The 12,906-nt window shown below is 42.7% G+C and overlaps 1 protein-coding gene across 2 annotated transcripts in view; it reads left to right on the forward strand.

Annotated features, from left to right (window-relative positions):
• The window catches only part of mon2 (MON2 homolog, regulator of endosome-to-Golgi trafficking), a 37,931-nt gene continuing 25,025 nt past the window's right edge, over positions 1 to 12,906 (forward strand). The window contains exons 1-11 of one of the 2 annotated variants that reach the window (XM_083546101.1): positions 1 to 495; positions 6,075 to 6,138; positions 6,270 to 6,397; positions 7,129 to 7,260; positions 8,482 to 8,611; positions 10,593 to 10,690; positions 10,850 to 10,975; positions 11,119 to 11,316; positions 11,410 to 11,534; positions 11,644 to 11,780; positions 12,666 to 12,819. In XM_083546101.1, coding sequence (XP_083402227.1) covers positions 385 to 495; positions 6,075 to 6,138; positions 6,270 to 6,397; positions 7,129 to 7,260; positions 8,482 to 8,611; positions 10,593 to 10,690; positions 10,850 to 10,975; positions 11,119 to 11,316; positions 11,410 to 11,534; positions 11,644 to 11,780; positions 12,666 to 12,819 — 1,403 coding nt within the window. In that variant the 5' untranslated portion in view covers positions 1 to 384. The remainder of the gene's footprint in view (positions 496 to 6,074; positions 6,139 to 6,269; positions 6,398 to 7,128; positions 7,261 to 8,481; positions 8,612 to 10,592; positions 10,691 to 10,849; positions 10,976 to 11,118; positions 11,317 to 11,409; positions 11,535 to 11,643; positions 11,781 to 12,665; positions 12,820 to 12,906) is intronic. The other variant, XM_083546100.1, reaches the window with a different exon arrangement.

Here is a 12,906-nt window from a genome sequence, read left to right on the forward strand (position 1 = left end):
CGGAAGTCTGTGTGACGTGTCAGTATTCACCCAGGCATTGTGGGATTGGAAGCCCGGGTCTTGCCATGGAGAACGCTGAAAACACCGAACTTGAGTGCGGAATTGAGAAATAGAAACGCGGGCGTGTGTAGCACCAGGGCCGCGGCCTGTTTATATGATAATGGTAGATCTACGGGCTGAGAGCAAGGCTTCCGGCTGAAGAGCAATGGCTGGCCGTTATGTCATCGCTTGTCTTCACTGAGAACATTCGTGTCCATGCACGTTTGTGCGGTGGCTCCTAAACGTTTCAGAACAACACTTAGGCCTTTTTGGTTTCTTTCTCCAGGACTGAGGAACCGCTTTTTATTGTAAATTTTCATTTTCGCTTCAAGAAAACCAGGGACAATGTCGACGACCACGAGCCCGGAGGCAGTGAGGAAATTACTGGAGAACATGCAGACGGACCTGCGCTCCTTATCCATGGAGTGCAAGAAGAAATTTCCTCCTGTCAAAGAGGTAAACTCACTCATTCACATCACAACTTGTAGGTTTATACTGAACCAGGTCTTTTACAGCCATAGTTTTCAGTTCAATCCAACATTCATGGATCAGCTGGAGATATCCACCTATTCCACATGATCCAGATGTGAAGAATGAACCGCTGTATGGGCAAAATGTGGTCTGATTATACGATTTATGCTTTTAGAAGCTCTCATTCCACATTTGATTAAGTTCCTGTATCTCTTCTGGGAAGATCTTCCAACTATGATGAAAAGAGTCTCTGTCTCTTTTGTCTTTCTTTCTGTCTCCAAAAAAACCCATTACTCTCGCTCTTCCTGGACTCTTCTGAAGCGCAGAGATTCCTTCCGAAGAACTTGTACCTGCAGTTCAACCTGTAGATCATCGTGTAATAGAAATTGTGAAAATCATGAAATTCTGTGTGAATCTGTGATTTAAAAAAAAAAAAAAACCCTCAAAAAAGTTCTGGGACAAAAGTCGCATTCGAGATTCACATCTGGACCTGGGAAGATGTTCCTTCTGTGATGTCCAGTTGTTCCACCACTGTCTCACTCTCCGTTTCTTTCTCTTTCCGTCTTTCTCCAACTCAAAACTCTTCAGGACTCGTACAAAGCGCCGAGATCCCTTCCAGGAAGAACGTGCACATTCCAAGAACCTGTAGAACTTCATATAGCAGAACACATGAAGCTTGAAGTTCAGTGCATGGGAACGTAACCTCAAAAAACGTTTAGACAGATCTTGGTCTCTCTCTTTCTCTCTCTGTCTCAAAACAATGGAATATATTCAGGACTCATACGAAGTGCTTAGGAAGCCTCGGGATTCCTTCCAGGAAGAACTTGTACCTGGAAGAACCTGGCAAAAAAAAAAAAAGAGGTACTCAAACCTGTAGAACGTCATATAGTGAAAAATGTCAACATATGAAGTCTTGACAAAAGTTTGTGGACACGTGACCATGAGATTTATATCTGAACCTCCATTCACTCTCTGTCTCTCTCTCTCTCTCTCTCTCTCTCTCTGTCTCTCTCTCTCTTAAAAGACAGGACACTTATGCGTTCAGGACTCTTACAAAGCGCAGAGATTCCTTTGTGAAAGAACTTGTCTTGGCCCAAAAAGAACAACTCGAACCTGTAGAACTTCTTATGGTCCAAAATGTGAAGGAAAAAAAAGAATTTCATAAAATTCCTGTATGAATCCGGAATGTGCGTGTAAACCCAATTCCAGAAAGTCTGTGGACACCTGACCACAAGATTCATATCTGAACCTGCCCTCTTCTGGGAAGCTGTTCCAACATGAAGATGACCAGTTATCCCACCATCAATCTCTCATTCTTTCTTTCTTTCTCTCTCCATTTAAAAAAAAATGCAGGAGGCATTTCAATATTTTCAGGACCCTTACAAACCAAGTGCTGAGATTCCTTCCAGGATGAAGTTGTACCTGAAAGAACCTGGCAGAAATTCAAAGCTGTAGAACTTTGTTTAGTAGAAATGGTGAGAAATGTCTTCATGTGGAGCATTAAGTCCTTTGTGGATTCGGGGACCCCAGAAACGATCGCTCAGCTCTGATCAAAGTCGAGAATTACGAATCCACGAGTAATTTTTCTTTGCAGAGAACCGCAACCGTATAAACGTACGTAAGCGTGAATTCCGCAAGTTACGACTTTTTATGCTAATATCGACTAATTTGTTGACGTAATAAACCCGAGAAGCGGACAGTCGAAGGAAAAATCATCTTTCGGCATCCGACTTTTTTAAACAGCGAAACCGATAGACACCAAGGACCATCAGTGTCAGTCAGTGGGGGGGGGGGGGGGGGAGTAAACAAATCATTAAAAAAAATAATAAATAAAAGGAAACTGTAACAAAAAGCGCCAATGTTTCTTTTTAAAAATAATACAAAAATTATGTGGCACTTTAAAAATATCGTTTGGTGCCTGTTTTTTAAATTTATTATTTTTTCTTCTGTAGGAGCCATTGGCACCTTAATTTATTACATTTTTTTTTTATTTTAATTTTTTTTTATCATTTTTTTTTTTTTTTTTTTTACTCTGGAGCTCTGCCATTAGATTCATATCCGAAAGTCCACTCTGCTGTTTCACATGACATTTTTCACATTTGCTCCTATACAAAGTTCTACAGGATCAAGAAAGGAAGGAATCTCGGCGCCCTGTAAGCTTTTTGTAAGCGCTTTTTCTTTTTCAATGGTTAAAAACAAAAAGAAAAAGACAGAGAGCCCAGTTGTGGGACTGGTCATCGCTGCTCGAACACCTTCCCAGAAGACTCGAGGTCCATATATGAGTCTTCTCAGGGAGTTTCCCCTCAGCACCATCACCCCCAGTTCACTTATTCAGTAAAAATTGAAACAAAGGAAAGATTTTTTTTTTTATTTTTTTTTTTTTTTATAAATTTTCACAATAATATGGTATTTAGGGACACATGGTGGCACGGGATAGTCACAAGTATGCTTTAGCTTTTGACATTTATATTTGACGTTTTCAGAACAATTCCGTAATCGCAGAATCCGTATTTTTTTTGGCCTCAGGAGCTTTTTTTATCGGTCAGTGTTGTATTTCCCGTTCATTCATAATTTTTATGCAAATCAAAAAGTGAAACAATGAGTTTGTTTTACAGACCAATGAATTTTTCAGTGTCTTTAGGACTTTAGGGCCACACCTTCACCGACATTACTTCATTTCTTCCAGGTTCTAATGAACACATACTTTAATGTGTCTAATCAAAGTTGATGTTCTAGAGTTTTGTTTGTAAACTTTCCTGTAGTGTTACAGAAACCAGAGTTGTGTCCTGGTCTACACTAGTAGCTCTTAGCAGCAAACTTGGTTTGTTTGTTAGTTAAAGCTCTTCATGATGAGGTCAGACAGGAGTCTCTGTGGACCATGATGTTTGCGGATGATATTGTGATTTGTGGTGAGAGTAGTGAGCAGGTTAAGAAGAGCCTGGAGAAGTGGATGTATGTGCTGGAGAGAAGAGGAATGAAAGTCAGTAGGAGTAAGACAGAGTACATGTGTGTGAATGAGAGGGAGGGCAGTGGAGTGGTGCAGTTGCAGGGAGAAAAGGTGGAGAAGGTGGAGGAGTTCAGGTACCTGGGGTCAACAGTGCAAAGTAATGGAGAGTGTGTTGGAGAAGTGAAGAAAAGAGTGCAGGCAGGGTGGAGTGGGTGGAGAAGAGTGGAAGGAGTGATTTGTGGTAGAAGGGTATCTGCGAGAGTGAAAGGGAAAGTTTATAGGACTGTGGTGAGACCTGCGATGTTGTATGGATTAGAGACAGTGACATTGAGTAAAAGACAGGAGGTGGAGCTGGAGGTAGCAGAGCTGAAGATGTTGAGGTTTTCATTGGGAGTGATGACGATGGACAGGTTCAGAAATGAGTATTAGAGGGACTGTGCATGTTGGACGTTTTGGAGACAAGGTGAGGGAGGAGAGATTGAGATGGTTTGGACATGTGCAGAGGAAGGACATGGTGTATATCATTAGAAGAATGCTGAGGATGGAGCATTCATCTCGATATATTCTTGCAAATGTTTTCCGTGTGTGTTTAAAGAGTGTGGGAGGAGGATTTATGGCTTAAACCAGGGGTCCAAACTTTTTTCCTGAGGGCCACATACAGAAATATATACGAAGAAGGACCTGATGTTTACTTTTTTACTTTTAATGCACTAATATTGGTAAAATCTAAATATTTTTCTTCGATTGCTTGCGTTGTGGAGGCGCTGCCTCGCTCAAGACAGTAGCGCCACCTTGTGTTGAAACTCAGAAGTACAATATATTTAAGCGCAAATATAGACTTTGATACGGATAGCAGTTTTGATACGCAGTTGACCCGCGGGCCGTAGTTTAAACACCCCTGGCTTAAACAATAAAAAAAATATATATACTAATAATTTTGGGGGGGGCGTCCATTTGTCGCGGAAATTTATTTTTGGGTTCTATATAGTTATAATAAGCAAAACAGCTTATTTATTATTATTTTTTTTTTTTTATCTGATTAATTGGGGGGGGGAAACAAAAAGAAATAAAGAGATACCTTAGAAATACAGCCGTCCTCCATTTTTTTTTGCAGGAGTTACGTGCCGCAACCGACCGCGCTAAAACAGAGGACGACTGTATTTCTAATGTATCTTTTTATTATTATTTTTTTTTTCCCCCTAATTATTAATCATAAATAAAAAAAATATCTCACATGTTCAGATAAAGGTGCTTTCTTTTTTCCCCCTTTTCCCCTCAGCAGCTCTCTGATGTCTCTGTGTTCTTACTGTCACTTGGTCTTTTCTCACTTCGTCCAGTAAAGAAACTTTGAAGAGATTTGAGGAGTTTGTTTAACCTCATGTTAATTATTAGCTGGCGCGAGTGTGAAAACGCTGTTTTTGAAATGACTGTAGTCCTGGATAGCCGCCTTTAAAGGGCAAAACGGACAAATAAATACAGGGCTTTCACAGTTCCATGTGTCCACATGTGTCCTGAATACACTCCTTTTTACATGCTGAACATAGAACATAGGGGGGAGTGGTGGCTCCAGCGGTTAAGGCGCTGGGTTGCCGGTCGGAAGGTCTGGGGTTCGAGCCCCGGTATCGCCAGGCTGCCACTCTTGGGCACTTGAGCAAGGCCCTTAACCCTCTATGCTCCGGGGGTCCCTTACGAGGGAAATAACAAGGTCCGTGACGTCGGAGTGACGTGGGGCCGCCTTCCCGTGGGCTCACCACCTGCAGGAGGGACCGTAAGGGACGGTGCTGTGAGGATTGGGCAGCAGTCGAAGGCGGGGTATGCCTGCTTAGACTGCTGCCCCCGCGACCCGAATTACGGATAAGCGGGAGAAAATGAATGAATTAATTAATGAATGAATGAACATAGAACACGTCCGTCCGTCAAAACTGAGCAGTTGAGGGTTAAGGGCCTTGCTCAAGGGCCCAGCAGTGGCAGGTTGGTGGTGGTGGGTTTTTTAACGTGTGACCTTCTGATCCAAAGTCCAGTGCCTTAACCACTGAGAACATGAACCTGTAGAACTTCAACTTGTGGAAGTCATGTGTGAGTTCAAATTATACTGTAAACCAGTATACAAATATACTGTAAAGTTTGTGGACACCTGACCTGCACCTGGGGTGCATTCAGCATTCAAATTTATCCCGACGGTGTTCAATACTGTTGAGGTCAGAGCTCTAGAGCTGGTCACCCAAGATCAAGATAAATTTGATTATATAAATAACAGTCTCACATGACATCACTTATTTGTCTCTAGAGGCTGCTCTTGTCATTACACAGCAAAGGCTGCAACCCGGAAAAACTATCTATATTTATGTCTAGATTATTATGGGGGGGGAGGGTGCACGGCTTCCTCTTCAAATATATATCTCTGCGTGATTGATGCCCACACATCTGCATGGTTTATCGTTTTTTTTTCCCCTGATGAAACACTCGAGTCAACTTGCAAAACGATCCAACTGATTATGACCGAATGGCTGCATCTCTGTATACTTATACCTACAAGTGCTCCTAAAAGTCCCATTAAATCTCTCTCTCTCTCTCTTTTTTTTAATTTTTATTTTATTTAAATTTTTATTTTTTCCAGGCAGCAGAGTCCGGCATTGTTAAGATCAAGACGATAGCAGCAAGAAACACGGAGATTCTCGCTGGTAAACTTTGGTGTTTTTGGACGTGTTGATATTTGAACTTTCCGAGTTTGAAAAAGAATCCAAAAAGTAATTCAGGATTTCAAGTGTGTTTGCTAGTATATGATTTTCTCTCCCTCTCTCTCTCTTGTCAGCTCTGAAGGAAAATAGCTCGGAGGTGGTGCAGCCATTCCTAATGGGCTGTGGAACCAAAGAGCCCAAAATCACCCAGCTGTGTCTCGCCTCTATTCAGAGACTCATGTCCCACGAGGTGGTGTCTGAGGTACTCGCACGTTATTGCGTTGAATGGTGTCGTGCATTTGTTTATACATGTCATTTACTGTTAGTGTTCTGTTTCTCACACACACACACACACACACACACACACACACACACACACACACACACACACACACACACACATATATATTTGGAACCCTTCTTGGAAAACCCCTGTATGACCCCGACAACTGTACTGTAACTCAGTTTTTGGGTGCTACTGCACTTCTTATAGCCTCAGCCATCTTTGTGGAGCGCAACAATCCTAATTCTCAAACCCAGTGGTCAGTATGAGAGGGTTTGACCTAGATGACTCTCAGACTATTCAAACAAAGCAGTGACTCTCCATTTTGATTGAAGGTTGGTGTTCTAGCAAATCAACTCTTCAGACATTGATATTTGTGTCTGATAGTATGGGGGTTGAGGACATCGTGCACCAGCCACTCGCTGATCGCAGATGAATACAGTCATACATGTTCTCCACAAAGACACACAGTCAGTTTGTTTGGGTCTGATGTCATCCTGTCTACTCTAAAAAATACGGCCAGTTTAGCTCTCTCGGACGCCCCGTCCTGAATGACAGAGGCGTCATCGAGATCTCCTGACAATAGGAGACAAACACTCCTGACAAACACTTTTCTGTTTGCCCGTAATACATGCATCTGATGTGCATGGAAGTGGTGCACCGATGGACATGTTCCTGTGTGATTATACTTTGAATGTGTGTGTTTTCAGGCAGCAGCAGGAAACATTATTAATATGCTGTGGCAGCTGATGGAGAACGGCCTGGAGGAATTAAAGCTCCTACAAACGGTTCTAGTGCTTCTTACGACCAACACAGTAGTGCACGATGAAGTCCTCTCTAAGGTACCGTCAGGCTACTAAAATACTCTAATGTATGACTGGTATTTTATTTATTTATTTTTTTCATATTGTAAATGAAGAAATGTTAAAAATTGGATTTTAAATTTGCTTAAATCAGTAGTGACCAATAAGATACACTCAAGTTTTTGGACCAGATAGGTACTTTTTAAACATCCGATTCCACATTCAGTCCCCATTCGATGTTCTCATAACCTCCACTCTAGGTTTTAGAGCTCATTTAGCCACAAGGTTGTTTGCAAAGTCAGGAATTAATGTTGGTGTAGGTGCAGGTGAGGAGGCCTGGGGTGCAGTCAGTGCTCCAATCCATCCCATAGGTGTTCAGGAGGGTTGAGGTCAGAGCTCTATAGCAGGCCACTCAAGATCTTCCACTCAAACCAATGCAAACCGTACCATAATTTCCGGACCCAAATATAAGCCACACCCACTGAATTTGACAAAGATTTTTATTTTGAACATAAATACGCCGCACGTGTCTATAAGCCGCAGGTGTCTACACTGAAACTAATGAACTTTACACAGGCTTTAACGAAAGACAGTGTCTGTTACACGGCTTGTATCTAAACAGTAGCCTACCAAGTCATTGTTCACTGTCTTCCTCCTTCCTTTCACAACTATTTCTCTCGAGAGTTTTTCTTTTGGCATCGTCGTGAGTTTAAAAATCACCATCGGTGAAGCTTTTCTCCTGATGCCGTGCAGCTCAGAACACAGGTGAAGTGTGTGTTTTCATGCCCGGTTGTTTTCAGCGTGACGAATGATTCACATTTCCTGTAGACAGTCCGAGTGAGCGGCAGGTCAAACGTCAGAGGAACCTCATCCATATTTATGATGTGGTGCGGCCCGATTCAGTGGGAGCGCGTCTGATTTAATATAAAGAGTTTCATTGGTTCACCTGAACCCGTTCCGCAATTTCATTGGTCTAATGTTATGGGGCTCAGTTTTTTGGCTTGAAGCTTGTGAAACCCAGGAAAAATGCATATATTAGCGATTATATTAGTCGATTTTTCCTGAACACTGAGCCCAAATTGTATCTGGTTAGATCCCTGTAAATGGGCTCGATTGGCTTTTTCAAATTCACACAATCATTCTGACCGTATACCCATTTTCATTAACCCCTTACAAGCAAACAGGGTTTTTCCAGGCTGCCTGGGACTATATTCCAGCGCTCCTTGTGTTCATTGCCTTCTGTTCCTCCTCTTTCTCCAGGCCATCGTGCTGTGCTTCCGTCTCCACTTCACTAAAGACAACATCACCAACAACACCGCGGCAGCGACGGTCAGGCAGGTCGTCACTGTGGTGTTCGAAAGGATGGTGGCGGAGGATGAAAGATTCAAAGGTATTTCAGAGATTTGCTGGACTAGAATAGAGATGCTGGTAGTAAACAGGGACCACTACCAGCATCTACCAGGGTCTCCATAACCGAGGCCGATGCGATTCAATGATGGTGTGAACGTTTTAGTCCTGAGAAAGAGATGAGTGCCTCTGGTAGGGAGGCTGATGGTCTCACAAGTGGTACAGGCAGTCAGGTGAAGATATCTGTATAGATGATGATATATTTCCACTAGAAACGATTGAGGACCACGTGATCCACGGCACTGGGTAATGGACCCTTCACAAAGAGTTTAACTGTGGCATGGCCTAAGGAAAAATCATGTCAAAAAGCGTTTATTGTTATTTCAGCCATATATACACTGTATTGCCACAAGTTTTCGGACACCTAGTCAGAAGTACAGTATGTGCTTTTTTTTTTTTTCTTTTTTTTTTTAAACATCACATTCCACATTCAGTCCTAATCAGCTGTTATAATAACCTCCACTCTTCAGGGAAAGAGCGCCACTAGATTTTGAAGTGTGTTTATGGAGAGGAGCTGAGGAGACCTGGGGTGCAGTCAGCATTCCAATTCATCTAAAAGGTGTTCAATCGGTTTGAGATCAGAGCTCTATAGCAGGAGATCTTCCACTTAAACTCATGTAAAGCACATCTTCATGGAGCTGGTTTTGTGCACAGGGGCGTTGTCATGCTGGAGCACTGTTTGTTTAACGTGCTGCTGCTGTAAAGCAATAATTTCCCTCACGTGATAACTAAAGTCCATCCATCCATCCATCCATCCATCCATCCATCCATCCATCCATCCATCCATCCATCCATCCATCCATCCATCCATCCATCCATCCATCCATCCATCCATCCATCCATCCATCCATCCGTTATAAAATAACAGAGAGCTACATAAAGGACACAGGGCTAAAGGACCAACGCAAGTGTCCTCGCCACATAAAGTGCATCCGAGAGCAAACAGACCATAAAAACCAGTGTAGGAAAGATACACAAAACACGAGCCTGCTGTATAAAATGTTCTACAGTACAACTTTTCATAAAGACAAATCGTAAACACGAAAATTGTGCAAAACAGTCAAACAGATGTGCAAAAACGTGTAAACATGTATATAGTTATAATAAAATAATACTATAAAAGCAACAGTAACTAAAGAGGGACATTTTTTTCAGTCTTCTGCAGGACGTTTCGCTCAGATCCTTTCAGCAGCCGTGCAAACTGGACACACGAATAACCACATTTCACGTAGAACACAACCGTGTCCATCAAAGGACGTCCTTTTCCTTTAGTTGTTCCGTCTTTCACTTCACTCAGGTTGGCGAAGACAATGAACTGTCGTCATCTTGCATTCGCGAGCATCACCACGTCCTCCGCGATTGCACAGACGATCTCCATAATTCAAAACATTCTGCAAAATCGTCCGTTACCGGCGTCCTGGCGACTGCGAGTGACGTCACTTTCCAATAAGTACATGCCCAATAATACAGTCCCAACCCTGACGCTTGATTGACAGCTATCAGCGCAAGGCATCGGGAATTCGAAACACACATGGAATTGCCATTCCCTTCGAGTTTCGGCAGAGAAAGCGAAAAACTCGGACGTGTACAAATACAATTCGCAACTGCTTTTTAAAATTGCCCGGAATATTATTCCATAACCGTGCGTTATTAATGTTATTGCTATTGTTGTTATTATTGTACCTGAGTTTCCCAACACCCTTGTGGCTGAATGAGCCCAAATCTCCGCAATTACCCTCCGAAATCGAGTGGAACATCTTCCCAGAAAAGTGGTGGTTATTAGGACAGAAAATATCGGATAAATGTGGGACGGGATGCAACGAACACACATAAATCTCTGTGTCCACAAACTTTTGTTTGGTAAATTTGTTAGGTTTGTAAAATTGTTTCTGTATAAAAAACATCCTTTTATCTCCAAGTTTACATCCTGTTTGTTCATTAATCTTCTATCACTTTTCTATCAGGAATGACAGAGCAGCCTCCCGTTATTCAAGCTAACAGTAACCGCAGGTCCGTGAGCACCCTGAGACCAAGTGCTAAAGATGCCTACATGCTTTTTCAGGTACTCACAGACCTGAAATCATCATCTTGCTTTTCTTTTCCCTGCAGATTTTTGAACTGATAATCTCCTGAATATCAGTTTGGGGATTTTTAACCCTTTTTATATATAAATACACATATGTTAGTTCCGGTTCACTAATCATTCACGCGTGCGATATAGGACTTGTGTCAGTTGGTGAACGCAGACGCCCCCTACTGGTTGGTGGGAATGACCGAGATGACGCGGACCTTCGGGCTGGAACTTCTGGAGTCTGTCTTGAATGACTTCCCTGGAGTTTTTCTACAAGTAGGTGCACATTTACTTGCGCAAACACACTCAGCGTAGTTTCTTTTCTTATTTTATTTCTTTTCTACATACGAAAATCAGTATTTTGTCTTATACTTAAATATTGTCTTGAACTCCTTTTTTCCCCCCGACTCCGACCTCAGCACCAAGAGTTCAGTTTCCTGCTGAAGGAACGTGTGTGTCCTCTGGTCATCAAGCTTTTCTCGCCCAACATCAAGTTTCGCCAGGGCAGCTGCAGTAGTGCTGCATCGCCTGCGCCGGTAGAAAAACCCTATTTCCCCATCTGCATGCGCCTGCTGCGGGTCGTCTCCGTGCTCATCAAGCACTTCTACAGCTTGCTGGTGAGAAACTTCCCCACCGTTTCTTTATTACAGATGCCCTGAAGCACACTGCTCTTGTACCCTCATCTTGACCTGTATGGTGGTGTTGTTCAGGTGACCGAGTGCGAGATCTTCCTGTCTTTGCTGGTGAAGTTCTTGGACGGCGAGAAGCCTCAGTGGCTCAGAGCCGTGGCAGTGGAGTCGGTACACCGGCTTTGTGTGCAGCCACATTTGCTGCGGTGAGAACTTGCTTCTAAGTTCCTGTGTCTCAATTATGTGTATTCCTGTGATTAGTGCATGTCTTTGGAACTAATCAGTTTGCTGTATGTGTCTCTATACTACGTGTAGGTCCTTTTGCCAGTCTTATGACATGAAGCAGCACTCGACCAAAGTGTTCCGAGACATCGTCAATGCGCTTGGATCATTTATCCAGTCTCTTTTCATTGTACCCAGCATAGGAAATGTGTCTGCTAATGCACCTGCAGGTCTCTCTCTCTCTCTCTCTCTCTCTCTCTCTCTCTCTCTCTCTCTCTCTCTCTCTCTCTCCTCTCTGTCTCTGTCTGTCTGTCTCCCTCTCTCTGTCGCTGTCTCTTTCTCTCTGGTTTTCTCTTTCTGTCTCTCTCTCTCTCTCTCTCTCTCTCTCTCTCTCTCTCTCTGTCTTTGTCTCTTTCTCTCTGTCTCTCTGCTTTTCTCTCTGTCTCTTTCTCTGTCTCTTTCTCTCTGGTTTTCTCTGTCTCTCTCTCTGTCTGTCTCTCTCTCTCTGTCTGTCTCTCTCTCTCTGTCTCTCTCTCTCTCTCTCTGTTTCTCTCTCTGTCTCTTTCTGTCTGTCTCTGTCTCTTTCTGTCTCTCTCTCGCTCTCTCTGTCTCTCTGTTTCGCACGCGCGTGTGTGTGTGCGTGTGTGTATATATATGTGTGTATATATGATAAGATAAATCTCTATTCATCCCATCTTATCTCATCTTATGTACTTACAATGGTGTGAAATAGTGTTTGCCCCCTTCCTGATTTCTTCTTTTTTTGCATGTTTGTCACACTTTTGAAACATTAGTCATCAAACTAATTTAAATATTAGTAAAAGAGAACACAAGTGAACACAACATGCAGTTTTTAAATGAAGGTTTTTATTATTAAGGGAAAACAAAATCCAAAACTACCTGGCCCTGTGGGAAACTTTTTCACACCACTGTATATGTGTGTGTTTGTATATACTGTGTGTCTTTCTTTCTTTCTTTCTTTCTTTCTTTCTTTCTTTCTTTCTTTCTTTCTTTCTTTCTTTCTTTCTTTCTTTCTTTCTTTCTTTCTTTCTTTCTTTCTTTCTTTCAATTCCCATGTGTCTTATTTCTGTTTTTGTGTTTTTTTCCCCTGTCAGGTGGTTCCGTATCCAGTGCCCAGGCTGCAGCTCAGGGGGGTCCAGGAGCAGCAGGTGGCCCTGGGGGTTTGAGTACCCCGGCTGCATTTGAGTACCGTGGCATGTGGATCCCTCTTATGAGCGTCAGCGTGCAGGGCAGCGCCAAGGCCACCTAGTCAGTCACAGGGTTCCAATTCGCAACATTGTTTAAAAGCTACACAATATGTGGCATGGGATTTTCTCTGAGCACCTTCCTTTCTTT

This window comes from Silurus aristotelis, assembly GCF_946808225.1.
Source record: "Silurus aristotelis genome assembly, chromosome: 7".
Lineage (NCBI taxonomy): Eukaryota > Metazoa > Chordata > Actinopteri > Siluriformes > Siluridae > Silurus > Silurus aristotelis.